The following is a 15,722-nucleotide window of genomic DNA, read 5'->3' as shown; positions in this document are numbered from 1 at the left end:
CAAGAGATTTTGGAACGGGCAGTTTATAAAATTTAAAAACTATTAAAGGCCAAGCAAACCAGGGTTTAAAAAAAAAAGAAAAAAATTCCCCTTAAAAGTGTGCCCACCCATGATTGCACCCTAGGCAGGTGCCTACTCTGCCTACCCCTAGTTCTGGCTCTGCACCTTTTACATCATTGCCCCTCACGGTTCTGCCCTCCCTGCTAAACATGCAGCTGGAATTTTTAATCAAGAAAGGTGGCAACCCTACTTAAAAAGGTAGGTTTACATTAGATAAACTGGTGGGCCCAGAGTGAGTCCCCCGGCCCCTAGTGTTGACACCTTTTCTGGAAAAAAATACTATCCTTTCTATAATTTTGTTCTTTACTATTATTAACATTGACATCAAGCATCATTTTTATCAGCTAGGTGGGTAAAATACCAGCAAACCTTAGCCACCAAACAAAATGTCTGCTAGTACTGCCATAACTCATTTGTATGTATAAGGGTAGAACTACACAAGCGCTTTTAACTACGATAGCGTCCGTTTCAACGCACTGAGATGAATCACAGGCGCCACGTCTGATGCGCCGAATCTTAGGTATGTAATATAGGAATGTCGGATGTTGTCGATGCATGCAATCGTCACAACACAACTGTCAGATGAAGACGCAACATGTGTCAGATGCACGTAGCGATAGAGTCCAACATTCCTATTACTCACCTTAGATTTGGCTCATCCGACGTGACACCTGCGATTTATCTCAGCGCGTCTAAATGGATGCTATCGCAGGTAAAAGGCTTGTGTAGCTGTCTAAATGGAACGTTCCTTTCAGAGACAGTTCTTTTGTCATTATTATGTTTATTAATGGAGTGGAGAGCAAATCTGGGATAAATAAAGTTATAAGAAAAATATTTTATTGGATCTGTCCATTCTGTGTGTTTTTTTTCTAACACTAAGGGTCAGGGCACACGCTCAGATTCGGGGAGACAAATCTCCTCTTCTTCGGGGTGACTAATCTTCTCAAACTGCCATTGTGCCGGCTAGAATGTAAATTGTCAGCGTGATGGCACTTGGAGCTCTTCATTTTCCGAACTCGCCCGTTTTCCTCAAATCGCCGGTGGGATGGCACTCGGAGTCCTTTGTTTTCCAAAGTCGCCCGAAGTTGCCTCACGAGGAAACTTCGAGTGACTTTGGAAAACATTTCGCTCCGATATGATACAAATGATACATTCACTGTGTCTGCCGTGTGTGCTCAAAGGAGAAGGAAAGGTTAAAACTAAGTAAGCCTTATCAGAAAGGTCCATCTAAATATACCAGTAAACCCCCAAAGTAATGTTGCTCTGAGTCCCCTGTCAAAAGAAACACTGCATTTCTTTCCTTCTATTGTGTACTCATGGGCTTCTGTATCAGACTTCCTGCCTTCAGCTTAGACCTCATTGCCCTGGGCAAGAGCATGCTCAGTTTGCTCCTCTTCCACACCCCCCTCCCTTTTCTACTGTAATCTGAGCCCAGAGCAGGGAGAGACTCAGGCAGGAAGTGATGTCACACCATGTGAATACTGCAGCTTCTATTCTAAACAAACAGAGTTTCTAGAGCTTTTTACACAGGTATAGTAAAACATTCTGCAGAATAAATATAGCATTCTAGCTTGCAGCTAATCTATTGGCAATACAATGCCTCCGTAGCTTTCCTTCTCCTTCAAGGGGAATAAGGCAGAGGACTTATGTGTTCCCTATACAAAAGTTTATTTAAGACAAATAAATGATTAATTTGAAGGGTCTGACACTCTTTTTGCAGAAGAAAATATTGATGGCGGTCACCCCTATACTGGTGGAGGGAACTGGGCAACGTGGGCACTGACTTGGTAGGGGGTGTCTAACAAATTCCCACCCCCAAGTGATTGTCCTATTCAAAAGAGAACTAAAGGTTTCATCACTGTGAGGGTGATTACAATCACCACATTCCCTGGACTGGTGCTCCCGTTTGATAAAAGCTGCACTGGGTGGGGCGAGTCAGAAAAGACCGGCGTGGACACGGAGGAGACTGACTGCGCCTTTCGGTCCTGCTGGGCACCCGTACGTTTCAGCTTTAGCCAGGAGGAGTGGGTGTGAGCAGCGCGGTGTAAATATGGCGGATCCCATGGAGTTGCTGAGATGTGTGCGTGATAGCCATGTAACCGAGCACCTACAGGATGACTCCGTGCCTACTGAGACTTCTGCTGAGCAGGTTGGGGCAGAGATTATTTTGCCTTTAGCAGATCAATGTACGAGCAGTTTGCCGGTGACATTCAGGTCCAATTCTGTCCTACTAGGGATTTCCTTGCTGCCCAATGCAGGGAGAGGATGCTGGGAGCTGTAGTTTAGCAGCGTGATTTGTAGTATTATAGGCTTGCGAGTGTGCTCCTGCTTGTAGTTCTCTTAGTCCTGCTGGGAGGGGAACTGTAGGGCTGGGTTTAGGGTCGGACAAATGGGGTCCCACTATCAAGGGTAAATCTTGAGTGTCTGGAGTCTAGAAGAGTTGTGTGCAGGGTTGGCAGCTCTGATTTTCAAAACCAGCCAAAGTCAGCTACAAAACTAGCCCAGAGGCACTTCAAAAGAAGCACAAAATAGCACAATATGTGCAATGAAAAAAAGTCTAAAAACAAATGAATAGATGTAAAAATATGCCTTTTTCATATTGTCACAAATTTTTCCATGAAGCGAAATGTGACAGATTTGCCCGTTGCCAGGGCCATAACTACAGCGGGGGCCCAGGAGACATAGGGGCCCCATAAGGCCTCAATATATATACAATTTCATATTTGCTTTAACAGGTCAACCTAGTCTAGACATTATGATACCTAGGAGATTTTTGACCCAAAATTGTCTGAAATTGAGGAAAGTCACTGGAGAATGGGACAGGAGACTGGGATTCAAAGCCAAAAATCTGGTAACTCCCATTGCAGTCCCATTGCATGCTGGATATTGTAGTCTTACATTATACTTGGCAAACTGTTAAAAACTACATTACCCAACATGCATTGGGAGACGCAGGCTTGGCATATTAGGGCAAGACAAAATTTTGTCTGGTTTCCAAAGCACAAACCAGCCAAATGCCCAAAAAATAGCTTAAATCTGTACCTTGGCTAGCTTGCACTTTCAAAACCCGCGCTTTGAATTGGTAGCCCAATTTGGCTGGAAAACCTGGCAACCCTGCTTGTGTGTGACGGCAAAAGGAAGTTACATTTACTAGGTGCTTAGTTGTCTTACCAACCAATCAGATCTTTCTTTTACTTTTCTTACTAGCAGTAGACTGAGCATTAGTTACTTTTCTTACTGGCAGTAGACTGAGCATTAGTTACTTTTCTTACTGGCAGTAGACTGAGCATTAGTTGCTGATTGATCCCCTCTATGTAGTTGCAGCTGTACTGAGGCATCCATTGTTATGGTGAGGGAATTGTAACAATTATACCTCCTGTCTATCTATTGGTTGTTTTTGTATTTGAAATCTGTGTGTCATTGTATACACATTGTACAGCGCTGTGGAATATGTTGGCGCTTTATAAATACATTATGTCCGTGCTTGGAACAACTGCAGTCGTGTATAAAGTTCAGATGTGTGGTACACAATTATGATAATATGGATTTGGTCCCCTTTGACTTTCTGTTCTGTAGTTCGGTGGGTGCTACAGTTACAAGCAGTGCAGGCACCTAAAACTGGCCATACTCAGGCCAATAAAGATGCTGGGCCATGTACACAGCCTCAGAAGGATCTAGCCAGATATCAGGCAATATTGGGGCAATATCGATCAGGCAGAGTTAGACCACATCAGCATATTAATCCCTTGCTGACAGGTCTCCCTATTCCCCAGTTATGATCCGATCTACGCAGACTTTGAAATCATCCCGATGGGGGCCAAATTGGGTTGCCAAACTCTCAGGTCTTGCCTTTTGTGCTCAGCTTTAAAGGAGAACTAAACCCTAAAAGTGAATAGGACTGAAAACGCCATGTTTTATATACTGAACCAGCCTTAAGTTTCTCAATAGCAGCAATGATCCAGGACTTCAAACTTGTCACAGGGGGTCACCATCTTGGAAAGTGTCTGTGACACCCACATGCTCAGTGGGCTCTGAGCAGCTGTTGAGAAGCTAAGCTTAGGGGTTGTCACAAGTTATCAAGCAGGTTGGCCTGTTATATAAGCGGATGCTGCAGGGCTGATTATTAATTTCTGATGCTAATTGCGCTGGTTTCTGTGCTGCCATGTAGTAATTATCTGTATTAATTACTACCTTATAGCCTTATACTGTGAAATTTATATTCTATGCGTTCTGTATATTTTGAGTCGGTCCCTAAGCTCAGTAAGTGACAGCAGCACAGGGCATGTGCAGTGAATCAGCAGAAAAGAAGATGGGGAGCTACTGGGGCATCTTTGAAGGCACAGATCTTCCCTGCTAAAGGGCTGTGGTTGCCTCAGGCTGGTACAGAAGCTGAAAGCATAATGTACAACATTTCTAGCCTATTTCTTTAGTTTAACTTTCCTTGTCCTTTAAGGCATGAATGACAAATGGCAATTTGAATAGTGGGCCCTTAACAGATAAATAACAATCATAAGAAGCGGCCATATATCATGTGTGAGGTTGGATAAAGGGCAGAATAGGCTGGTGGCTAAAAAGAAAAAAAATTCCAGTTTTAGATGCTAAAAAGTTTTTTTTTTTTCCCACTGTCGATACATTTAGCTGTACTGTCTTTTCATTGGTATTCTATACATGTTGTTCTGTTATTGAAGATGCCGTAATAATACGCTTCCCTCCCTGCTGACAAATATCCCAGTGTAGATTTCTGTAACTTTCATAATAGTGTAATTGTTGTGCTAGGGAGATGTGGGAGGGCAGGGTCATTGCTGCCATTATTCTGATTTGAAAATCTCAATGAAGACATTTATATTATTCCAGCTAACACTATAGCTACTGACATACTATGATTCTCTGCAAACGTTCATTTTTCTGCATATAGTTAATGTATTTATTATTAAAGTGGGTATTGTCAGAAATAAATTGAGCTTTTCCCTTGCACAAGATCCCCTGAAGTGGATGTGCCCTGTGCCGGCCTGTGCTGCAGGCTACTTGTGTTTTTTTGCCAATAAATACTTTATTTGCAGGTGCTGGGCAGTCTTTAAATGTAAATTAAACATTTTCATTTCATGGTGCTGCTGGCCCTTTATGACTATTAGAAACTTAGCACAGGTTTTAGTTACCTTTTTTAAATTCCTGTTCTAATGCTGTGATTATATGTAAGTCAAAACTAATTTTTTTTCCTCTTTCACCCAGAAAAAAGTGGAGAATAATATCAGTGCTCTGTTCAGCGCCTACAAGAAAAACCAAGGAAAGATCCAGTGAGTGGTTTGTTTTTGCAGATTTTCTCTGGGCTTTTCTGTAATCTCCACATGCTGTGGGACATAAATCATCTATTAAACTGGAAGAACATATGAGGGCAAAGTTTTTTCAGCTGAGAATTGGACACTGGGGAATAAGAGAAAGGTGGAGGTGCTACTCCAATAAACCAGGGAAAGCTCCACTTGCCAGGACTAGGAGGGGATGGCACATCATCCACTTCTGGTGACCAGGAGCTCTATATGATTTACGTTTATTATCTGTAGCCAGGCACCTAAATTCGCCAGGCGTGAATCCGAGGCGAATTTCTGAATCTCGGCGTTTGGCCACTGGCGAATAAAATTTCGAAAAAAATTTGGGCGTGTCAGAATAGTCGCGCTCACAAAAATGTGCGTCAATTATTCCTACGCCTATTGACTTTAATGCTTATGGACAAAATAGGCACGTGAATAAAAATTGTTGCGGTTGTCGATATTGAAGCGCGTCAAAATAATTTTGACACCCATTGACTTCAATGTTTTCACAAAATTTTCGCCGTGACAAATTCACTACCCAAAACTGAAAGAACTGTAGCCTGTCTTTGCTTGTGTGACTAAAGGGTTGTGATTGGCTGTCCCCCTCATACTGTGCTTCTGGCAGGGACTAATAGGACAAGCCCACTCTTCATTTGAAACAGGGACAGCGACCAGAGAACATTTATTGGAGCTCCAATAAAAGGGCTAATTTTGAAGATAATCTTAAATTATAACCAAAAGTAAAACCAGCTCCATATATTATTCATTATTGCCTGCAAAATTACTTTTTTTTAAATTTATCCTATATGTCTCCTTTAATTGACCAGACAAATGCTCTGGATGAAAATTGGCATAGCTATTCTAGTAGGGTTTAGCTCTTGTTAGAATAAGATGAATATTATGACAGCTATATGGAAATGACAGCTATACCTGTGCTTGTTATTTTAGGCTTGTTCTGGAGAGAGAGTCACACGCTCATTACTTAAGGAAGGGCCTACGGTACCTGTCAGACTCCTATGAGGTAACTTTGTAACAGCATCAAATGAGTTTGCTGCTAAAGCTTAAAGGGGCAGTATACTGCCTTGTTCAACATGAGTTGGTTCAATAGGGCTTGTGCTGAAGGTACTTTTTTCCTATAGTTTTAATCACAAACAATCTGTTTGTTTCTTAAGCTAAACAGGACAAAGAGGGAAACTGAAACTGCTTCATGTTTGGTTCTTGCAAGTCAGATGAAAAGGTTACGAGCACACATAATCTACCTGCATAATGGGTTCCTGCTAACAAAACAGTCACAACAAAGGGTGAAGGTATGGGGTTGGTAATCCAATTACCTACCTCGCAAGGACCACATATGGGATCGCTTCAGTTTCCCTGTTTGGCCTGTTTAGCTCAAGAAATCACAAAAGCATTGATTTTTCATGATTGAAGCAACAGAAAGTTGATCAGAAACCCTTTTCATTGCAATCATGTTGAGCAAGAAGGTAAACTCTTCTTTTAACAAATGATGTAACTAGAGTTTTTGATCAATCATATTTTTCTCAGTCTTCTTGGAATGCTGATTAACACACACATGGAGTGGATTTGTTCTCAATATGGGATTCAGTCCCCTGACCCTGAACTGGTCATTCTTTTGGGAAGTCTTAGATACTGAATTCACAGAAGGCCCAGACAGTGTTAAATATCAACTTTTGCCATTTGTTTTTGACTGAAAGTCTAGAAATGCTGCCCTTATACTTAAGATTAAAAAAGAAAAAAAATCTCATCATAGATCCATAAAATTGGCATAAAGTATTGTGATTTTTACATTGAAAACTGCTCAATATGTTATACACATTATTCATTTCCCGATGATAAAAGAACTAAAGTTTATATACTGAACTTACTGTACAGCCCAGATGTTCAGCAACCCTGTAACAGTAATAATCCAGGTCTTCAGATCAGATTGTCCATAGCATCTCCCTATGTTGGAATTGGCTGGCTATCTTTTGAGTGTCTGTGACATTGCACATGCTCAATGTGCTCTGAGGAGCTCTTCAGAAGCTCAATGAAGGGTATTGTTACAAATCATTAAAGGGGAACTCCGGCTTCCAAACCAAAATTTGATAAAGAGGCCCAGAAGAAACCCCTAATATGACTATCACAGTTACCTGTTTCTTCAAAAAGTATAAATAAATGCTATTTTCTATGCTGAAATCCAGCTGTTTACCAGTTCTTCTCTTTCTGCATCATTTGAAATCCTGGCAGGGAAGGAGGGACTAATCACTGATGTTACAAATTGTAACAACTTCTCCACAGCTTACAGACATCGTGCAGGAACGACATAACCCACAATGCATTGCACTGTGATGTTCCTTATTGAAATCACATGTGCAGGGAATTGGGGGGTTTGGAGGATGCAGTTGACTGTTGATACAAAGCAACAGTAGTCAGCCAGTTCGGCAAAGTAGTCAGAGAGATGAGCAGGGGGCTAGGCTTAGAGAACTTTTTAAAACCATTACAAATCATGAAAAGTCTGCATATTTTTTAATTGATGTATATTGCAAATTTTCTTGAAATTATCTTTACTTTTTTTCCAAAAAGCTTGTTATGTTTGTGTGGAGTTCCCTTTTAAGCAGAAAATTAGGTTTGTCTGTCATAAGAGCTGATGCTACAGCGTGGATGATAACGCTTTTATGCTAATTGTGCTTCTTGCTGAGCTGCCATGTTATGAGAATCTGAATTAGTTACTGATTAGTCGTCTATTCATCATCATCATTCTTTAAAGTTGCATGTTTTTATGAAACAATAGTGTTCAAGTCCTGGTCATGAGCATTTACAACCTAAAAGGTTATATTTTATGTATACATTATATTGTGAGTGGGTCCCTAAGCTCAGTAAGTGACAGCAGCACAGAGCATGTGCAGTGAATCAGCAGAAAAGTAAACGTGGGAGCTACTGAGGCATCTTTGGAGACACAGATTTACTGCTAAATGACTGTGTTGCTTTTCGCTGATACAGAACCCCAGGACATAATGTACAGCATTTCCAGCCTACTTCTTTACTTCTTAAAGATGTAAAGGCAAAAAATAAAATCCAATTTTTACTTTCTTTAATGAGAAATAAATCTATCTATAATATACTTCAATTAAAAAATGTATACAGTTTTTATAATAAACCTGACTGTATGCAGTGAAATTCTCCCTTCGTTTTACTCGCTCTGACTGCTGCGGATAGGAAACTTCAGATGGTCCCTAACTGCTCTGCAGGGAAACGATCATACTTTCAAACCTTATTTTTCCAGAACTCGAGCAGCTTTGTTTATTTCCCTGTAGAGAAGCCGGCGACCATGTAGAGATTTGTATCCACAGACTCAGTGCAGTCCCATTATTAATCAGTCTTGTTGTATCAGCTTTTATGGCAGATATTATTTGACTTGTGCTGTTTTGATAATTTGACGACCCTAAGCTTAACCCTTCAAACAGAAACCCAGACCACACTGAGCATGTGCGTAGTCTTGGTCTTGCAAAGATGTTTAACATGGTCACAAGATGACAGTCCCCTGTGGCCAACTTTGAAAGCATAAATCATTTGTTTTATTAGGCTTCTGGTGCAGTAAGTTCATGTTTATGTTTAGTATACAAAATACAGCATTACTCTATTTTAGACTTTATTTCCCCTTTAAGTAATTGTTGGCACCTTTTACTGTTCCTTTAACTCTTTGTATAACTGCCTCTTTATGTATGCATAGTAGCTGGCTTTCCCTACACCTGCATCCTATGGCTGCTAAGAAAGCCATATCATCAGTAGTGTGGTTTAAGTAAATAGAGGGTTGGCAGCTTGCCTGAACTAAACACAAAATAAATCCTATGATGAACTTGAGTGCCCCCCCCCCCAAAAAAAAGTGTGTATCTATCTATCTATCTATCTATCTATCTATCTATCTATCTATCTATCTATCTATCTATCTATCTATCTATCTATCTATCTATCTATCTATCTATCTATCTATCTATCTATCTATCTATCTATCTATCTATCTATCTATCTATCTATCTATCTATCTATCTATCTATCTATCTATCTATCTGGACAAATCAATGGAGCAGGCACTCAGAATAAGGCAATCTTCCACCAGGTTGTTCAAACAAAGTAAAAAAGGTTTATTGTGTCCACAGCCTTACGCATTTCACGTTATAAACACTTAGTCATAGGCTAAATGTACAGAGCCAAATTCCAGTATTTAAACACACGTGCACAAATCCAATTCCAACATCAATTCAATTAACTAAAATATGGTGCAATCCCCAAGCTCTCCATAGAAACCAGCCCTCAAAATAAATCCTGTCATGTTTCCTCATCTAATATTTGCATCCAGGATCCTGATACCTTGAAGTTCTAACAGCTAGTACTGACATACAGCCATCCTGAGTGCACTTAGTATGCTGGGGCGCAAGGATGAAAGCACTGACTAGCAGTTTAGAGATACTGGTATAGATATCAGGTTATCTGCTTCTGTGTCCTACAGTGGCCCACCTGCAGAATAAAATGAGTTTTTATCCAAAGAAAGCTAGGGGATATTGGTGCTTAAAGCCAATGCATGGAATGTTTTTCTCATATATGTAAATATTTTTTTTTAAGTGTTTGGATTCCAGTCGTCCCTGGATCTGTTATTGGATAGTACATAGTATGGCGTTGCTAGATGAGCCGATTCCCGAGTCTTTGGCATCTGAGTAAGTACTTCTCCTCTCCCCCGCCCTCGCTATTGTTTTTTATCGAATGCTAATATCAGATTGTTTTTAGGTTTAAGGCTTTTATAGTTATTGCCATTAGAGAGAGATCCACTGGCTACGAAAAGGATCCATAACCGCCATTGTACTTTTTAACATCATATTATTTAGAATCATGGGGTCACTCAGTCAGTCACTTATGAATTGCAGCTATAAAGGTTTTTGACCTGTTTGGTAGGAAAACCTGACAATATTTAGCCTTTTTTGTATCTGTTGTAGCGTTTGCCAGTTTCTAATGCACTGTCAGGACCCCAATGGTGGATTTTGTGGAGGTCCTGGGCAACAGCCCCACCTTGCACCCACATTTGCAGCCGTTAATGCTCTGTGCACTATTGGGACAGACGAGGCCTTTGATGTCATTAACAGGTAAGTGCTGCCCGCGTACAAGAAGGTCTTTTCTTTTTCTCATTTTGCTCTAGTACAGGGGTCCCCAACCTTTTTTTTTTTTTTTTTTTTTTACCCATGAGTCTCATTCAGATGTAAAAAGAGTTGGAGAGCAACACAAGCATAAAAAATTTCCTGGGTGGTGCAAAATAAGTGCTGTGATTTCCCATTTGGTAACCCCCTGTGTGGACTGACAGCCTAGAGGAGACTCTTTTTGGTAGTACACCTGTTTTTTTAGGAATTCAAAAATAAGCACCTGCTTTGAGGCCACTGGGTGCAGCATCCAAGGGATTGTTGAGCAACATGTTACTCACGAGCCACTGGTTTGGGACCACTGCCCTAGCACATAATCTTTTCCTTGGCTGTAGTGTTGCACTATTCTTTGCATTATAAATGCTTAGTATGTTGTCTAGAAAGGAATAACAATACCATTTAAAGTGTTTAAAGCACTACAAAATAAAAAATCACTGGGGGTGCCATTTTGGCTTTAGAGCATTTAGTCAAAAAAGATTTCACTGGCACATGTGGCAAATACAAGCAGGGTCAAACCCTTGCAATTTATTAGTGAAAAAGCAACGTTTTGGGGTAAAAACCATTGTCAAGCATGACAATGGCCCTTCTTGTATTTGCCACGTGTGCCAGTGACATTTTTTTATGCCCATTGGATTGGAAGGGTGCCGATCCCTCCATCATTGAGCACCGGGCTTATAGTATTTTGAAGACCAGGGTGTGCGGGTTTGGATATATTTTTTTTTTTGGGGACATTTAGTTACACATAGAGCGTAAGTTGCCTTTAAAGGAGAACTCGCTTACTAATGCTGTTTGGTGCCTGTGGGGACTTTAACAACCTCACTCTGACAATGCTCAGATCATTAGAATAAGTGTTAGCTTTGCTGTACTCTGCCCATGCACGCACGTCAAAATCAGCAAGTTTGTGGTTCCTGTTAGTGTTGACTTGGGATATTCAGATGTGCCTGTCATCACTAGTAAAACCTTCAATTTGGGGCCAGTTTGTGCAGAAGGTTGTGCCTCTTCACAACGGACACATTCCTAGTGATTATACAGACAAGATTTTTCCCTGTTTATTTAAATGGGGTTTTATAAAAGTCCCTTGTGTGATGGACAGTATAAGTATATAAGATATAAGTGCTACTAGACTTCACGAGAAAGTGAAAACTTGGAATGCAGCCATTCTTCTAACTATTTTTATCCAAAGACCCAGACCAGGGTATAGCCTGATGCGCCATGTTTTACATTTACCAAAGTCTTTATCTGTATCAGTTCATTGTATGTTTGCATGGTGCATTACTAGATAAATCGTTCCATTTTTGGTTCTGTATTTGGCAGGGAAAAGCTGTTGGCATTCTTGTGGTCTCTGAAACAAGCGGATGGCTCTTTTACTATGCACATCGGCGGGGAAGTTGACGTCAGGTCTGGTACTTTTTTTTTTCTTCCTTATTTGACTGCCACACAAAGTAACTATGCAGAACCATGCCAATAATCCTTAACCCTTTTACATTTAAAGATGCAGATGTTGGGGTTATCTCTTCTATAAAGAGTTGGTTACAGGTTTCTCTATAAGAGGGTATTTCTCTTGGGTGTGTCTTCCACCCCATTACACTCAACTGACATTGTTAAAGGGTTTGTTCACCTTCCAAACACTTTTTTCAATTGTTTTCAGATTGTTCCCCAGAAATAAAGACTTGTTTCAATTACTTTCCATTATTAATTTCTAACTGTTTTTCCACAATCTAAGTTCAAAGTTTAATGTTTCTGTCTGGCAGCTCAGTAATTCAGTTGCAGACTTACAATTTCTCTTGCCTAGATTGGGGGACACAGGCACCATGGGGATGAAGATCCTGTTGCTTGGAGAAAGGACACTAAAAGGTTAAAGTGGCTCCTCCTCCTCCTGCTCTGGGCTTCATCCCCGCCTACCTCCTCAATCCTCAGTTTTCTTTAGTGTCCTCAGAATTTTGCAACATTTAGTTGATACATTTGTCAGCAGCTTCTCTGGAGTATTAGCAACTATTGTATCAATTCTAACAGCTGCCTTTAATGAAACTCATGGATTCCGCTCAGTAGGGACAAATATAAGAAATGTAACTAAATGTATCCATTTAGAACAGTTTACAGGGTCGGCGACCCCCCCTCCCAGAGCTGCTTCTGAAGGTGAAAATGGATACTTCACACTTCAATATTAGAAAAAGTCACACATAGAAAATAGAAAGTCATTGGAAAAAGTCATTATTTCTGGTGATCTATCTGAAACCAACTAGTTGTTTGAAGGTGAAACACCCCTGTAAGGAATGGGTACAAATGGTTTCAGCAAATGATGCTCTTACACCAACAGATATACCCCATATGCAATAAAAGGCACTACGTTTGCCCAGGAACAGTAACCCATATCAACCAATAAGACATTTGCTTTTAAACAGGTAACCAGTAAATTCTACCTGATTGGTTGCTATGGGTTACAGCACCTGGCTAAACTTAGCACCTTTTATTACATTACCCCCATAGGGTGTTATGCAATAAAAGGCACTAAGTTTGGCCAGGTGCTGTAACCCATAGCAACCAATGAGCAGGTACAATTTACTGGTCATCTGTTTAAAAGCAAAGGTCTTGGATTGACCAGGAGCAGTAACCCATAGCAACCATGCGATATTTGCTTTTAAACAGATGACCAGTAAATTGTACATGCTCATTGGTTGCTATGGGTTACTGCTCCTGGGCAGTCTAAGTGCCTTTTTATATTAGAGATAATGTGTGCTGTTCTGCTGAAGGTTTATGGGCATGATTGAACCCTCAAAAGATATTTATGACCCTCGACCTGTCCAAGGATGGATCTTTGAGGTCATGTCCCTTCCATTGACAGAATTCTGGCTGACTTGTCTGTGTCTAGTCTGCCTGTTGTGAAATAAGACACAAATCGGCCGTTCAAATTGTTAGTGACCGCTGGGCAGCTTTTAAATTGCCTTCTGTGTAACCCAAAATCCCATGTGCCAATTTCTCTCATCTAATACCTTGGCTGAATGAAAAATGGCTTGAGCTGTATGTTTAAATACACATTATTCTTAGTATAGGCGGACTGCTAAAAATTCTGCATTTTTTTGATGATGTGGGTCTTGTAGGTCATAGTAAATACCGTATAGCTTCTATATCAGACATTTCTTGTGGAGTTTGATATTAATGGTATTCTAACAACATTGGTCTGTCCTGTTCTAGAAGTGCCTATTGTGCTGCCTCAGTGGCATCACTTACCAACATCATGACCTCAGAGCTGTTTGATGGCACTGCTGAGTGGATTGCAAGGTATGGAAGCTGCTTCATACATTTCTACACTGATTCAGGTGTGTGTGTGCCTTTTTATATGTATAATAATTCAACAGTAAAATGGTATTGTGAACTATAAACATATCCCTTTAAATCCCATTCATGCCAGTGTAACCACGTGGGGAATTCTGAGCTTGGCACAATATCTGGTTATTTGCAGTATACCAGGAATTCTGTAATAAAAGGCCTGTACCTGTTGTTTATTTAGGTGTCAAAACTGGGAAGGTGGCATTGGTGGGGTCCCAGGCATGGAAGCACATGGTGGATATACGTTTTGTGGATTGGCTGCATTGTTTATTTTACAAAGGGTTCAGCTGCTGGATCTGAGAAGCTTACTGGTAAGAATAGAACTGTGGCATTTACTGAGTATTGGTCAGTTGTATTAACATTGTCATGTTTCAACCCACCACCACCATCCAAGGAAGTCTGTGCTTTAGAAATAAAGTGGAGAGAACAGAACCAGGGCTGCAGCTCAGGAATAATACTGAGAGATATTACACCTGCAGCATTAAAGGAAAACTATACCCCTAAAATGAATACAGATAGTTTACATCATATTAAGTGACATATTAAAGAATCTTACCAAACTGGAATATATATTTAAGTAAATCTTGCCCTTTTACATCTCTTGCCTTGAGCCACCATTTCGTGATGGTCTGTGTGCTGCCTCAGAGATCACCTGACCAGAAATACTACAACACTAACTGTAACAGGAAGAAGTATGGAAGCAAAAGACACAACTCTGTCTGTTAATTGGCTCATGTGATCTAACATGTGGTTTGTATGTGTGCACCGTAAATCCTACGATCCCAGGGATCCCTTATTTTTTAAAATGGCAATTTTCTATTTATGATTACCCAATGGCACATACTACTAGAAAAGTATATTATTATGAAAATGGTTTATTTACATGAAGCAGGATTTTACATATGAACTATTTTATGCAATATCTTTTTATAGAGACCTACATTGTTTGGGGGGTATAGTTTTCCTTTTAATAGGCTTTAAGTTATAGTATCATGGAGGCATTCATACATATTATTGCCTTTGTACTTCCCTCACTAGCGATGGGTTACATGCAGACAAATGAGGTTTGAAGGTGGATTCCAGGGTCGCTGTAATAAGCTGGTGGATGGGTGCTACTCATTTTGGCAAGGTGGATTGTTGCCTCTTCTTCACAGAACTCTCCATGCTGAAGGTAAGCTCTATTACTAATTCACTTCCGTTTGTCACTGTTTAGCTTCAACAAAAATCACTCTCTAAAACAGCCTTCTACACACACTCTATTTTCTTTCATTTACCTGTATCAGTGAATCAGTTGTTTGCTTTCAATCACCGGGTTAGTAAACCTGCTGCAAACACTGCCCCTGTTATTGAGTGACCCCCCTTTATCATTCATTTCAACCATATTGTCCTTGTTCTATGCACTCATTTTACCATTCTATCCCAAGCTCATACCTTTCTTATTTTAACATAGTAAGTTAGATTGAAAAAATACACGTCCATCAATAGTAAAATAGCCCAGTTGAAGCCTCTCCAGTTGGACTAGTCCCTGGATCAACTTGTACTATATCTTCCATAACCCTGTACAGGTATGGGAGCTGTTATCCGGAAACCCATTATCCAGAAAGCTCTGAATTACGGAAAGGCTGTCTCCAATAGACTCCATTTTATCCAATTAATCCAAATTTTTAAAACTGATTTCATTTTTCTGGGTAATAATAAAACAGTAGCTTGTACTTGATCCCAACTAAGATATGATTAATCCTTATTGGAGGCAAAACCAGCCTATTGGGTTTATTTCATGTTTACATGATTTTCTAGTAGACTTAAGGTATGAAGATACAAATTATGGAAAGATCCATTATCCGGA

At 40.2% G+C, this 15,722-nt stretch overlaps 1 protein-coding gene across 3 annotated transcripts in view; it reads left to right on the top strand.

The window, feature by feature from the left end:
* The window catches only part of fntb.L (farnesyltransferase, CAAX box, beta L homeolog), a 28,227-nt gene that overhangs the window by 8,324 nt on the left and 4,181 nt on the right, over positions 1 to 15,722 (top strand). For 2 of the 3 annotated variants that reach the window (XM_041573304.1, XM_041573303.1), the window contains 8 exons: positions 5,290 to 5,354; positions 6,315 to 6,387; positions 9,984 to 10,075; positions 10,352 to 10,498; positions 11,864 to 11,947; positions 13,742 to 13,828; positions 14,058 to 14,187; positions 14,915 to 15,047. In XM_041573304.1, the coding sequence (XP_041429238.1) occupies positions 5,290 to 5,354; positions 6,315 to 6,387; positions 9,984 to 10,075; positions 10,352 to 10,498; positions 11,864 to 11,947; positions 13,742 to 13,828; positions 14,058 to 14,187; positions 14,915 to 15,047 (811 nt within the window). Of the gene's footprint in view, positions 1 to 1,926; positions 2,210 to 5,289; positions 5,355 to 6,314; positions 6,388 to 9,983; positions 10,076 to 10,351; positions 10,499 to 11,863; positions 11,948 to 13,741; positions 13,829 to 14,057; positions 14,188 to 14,914; positions 15,048 to 15,722 lie in introns of those variants that run through there. The other variant, XM_018229080.2, reaches the window with a different exon arrangement.

The sequence above is a fragment of the Xenopus laevis genome, chromosome 8L (assembly GCF_017654675.1).
Source record: "Xenopus laevis strain J_2021 chromosome 8L, Xenopus_laevis_v10.1, whole genome shotgun sequence".
Taxonomy (NCBI): domain Eukaryota; kingdom Metazoa; phylum Chordata; class Amphibia; order Anura; family Pipidae; genus Xenopus; species Xenopus laevis.
Note: the sequence above shows the minus strand (reverse complement) of the source record. Positions and strands in the feature narration are given on the sequence as shown.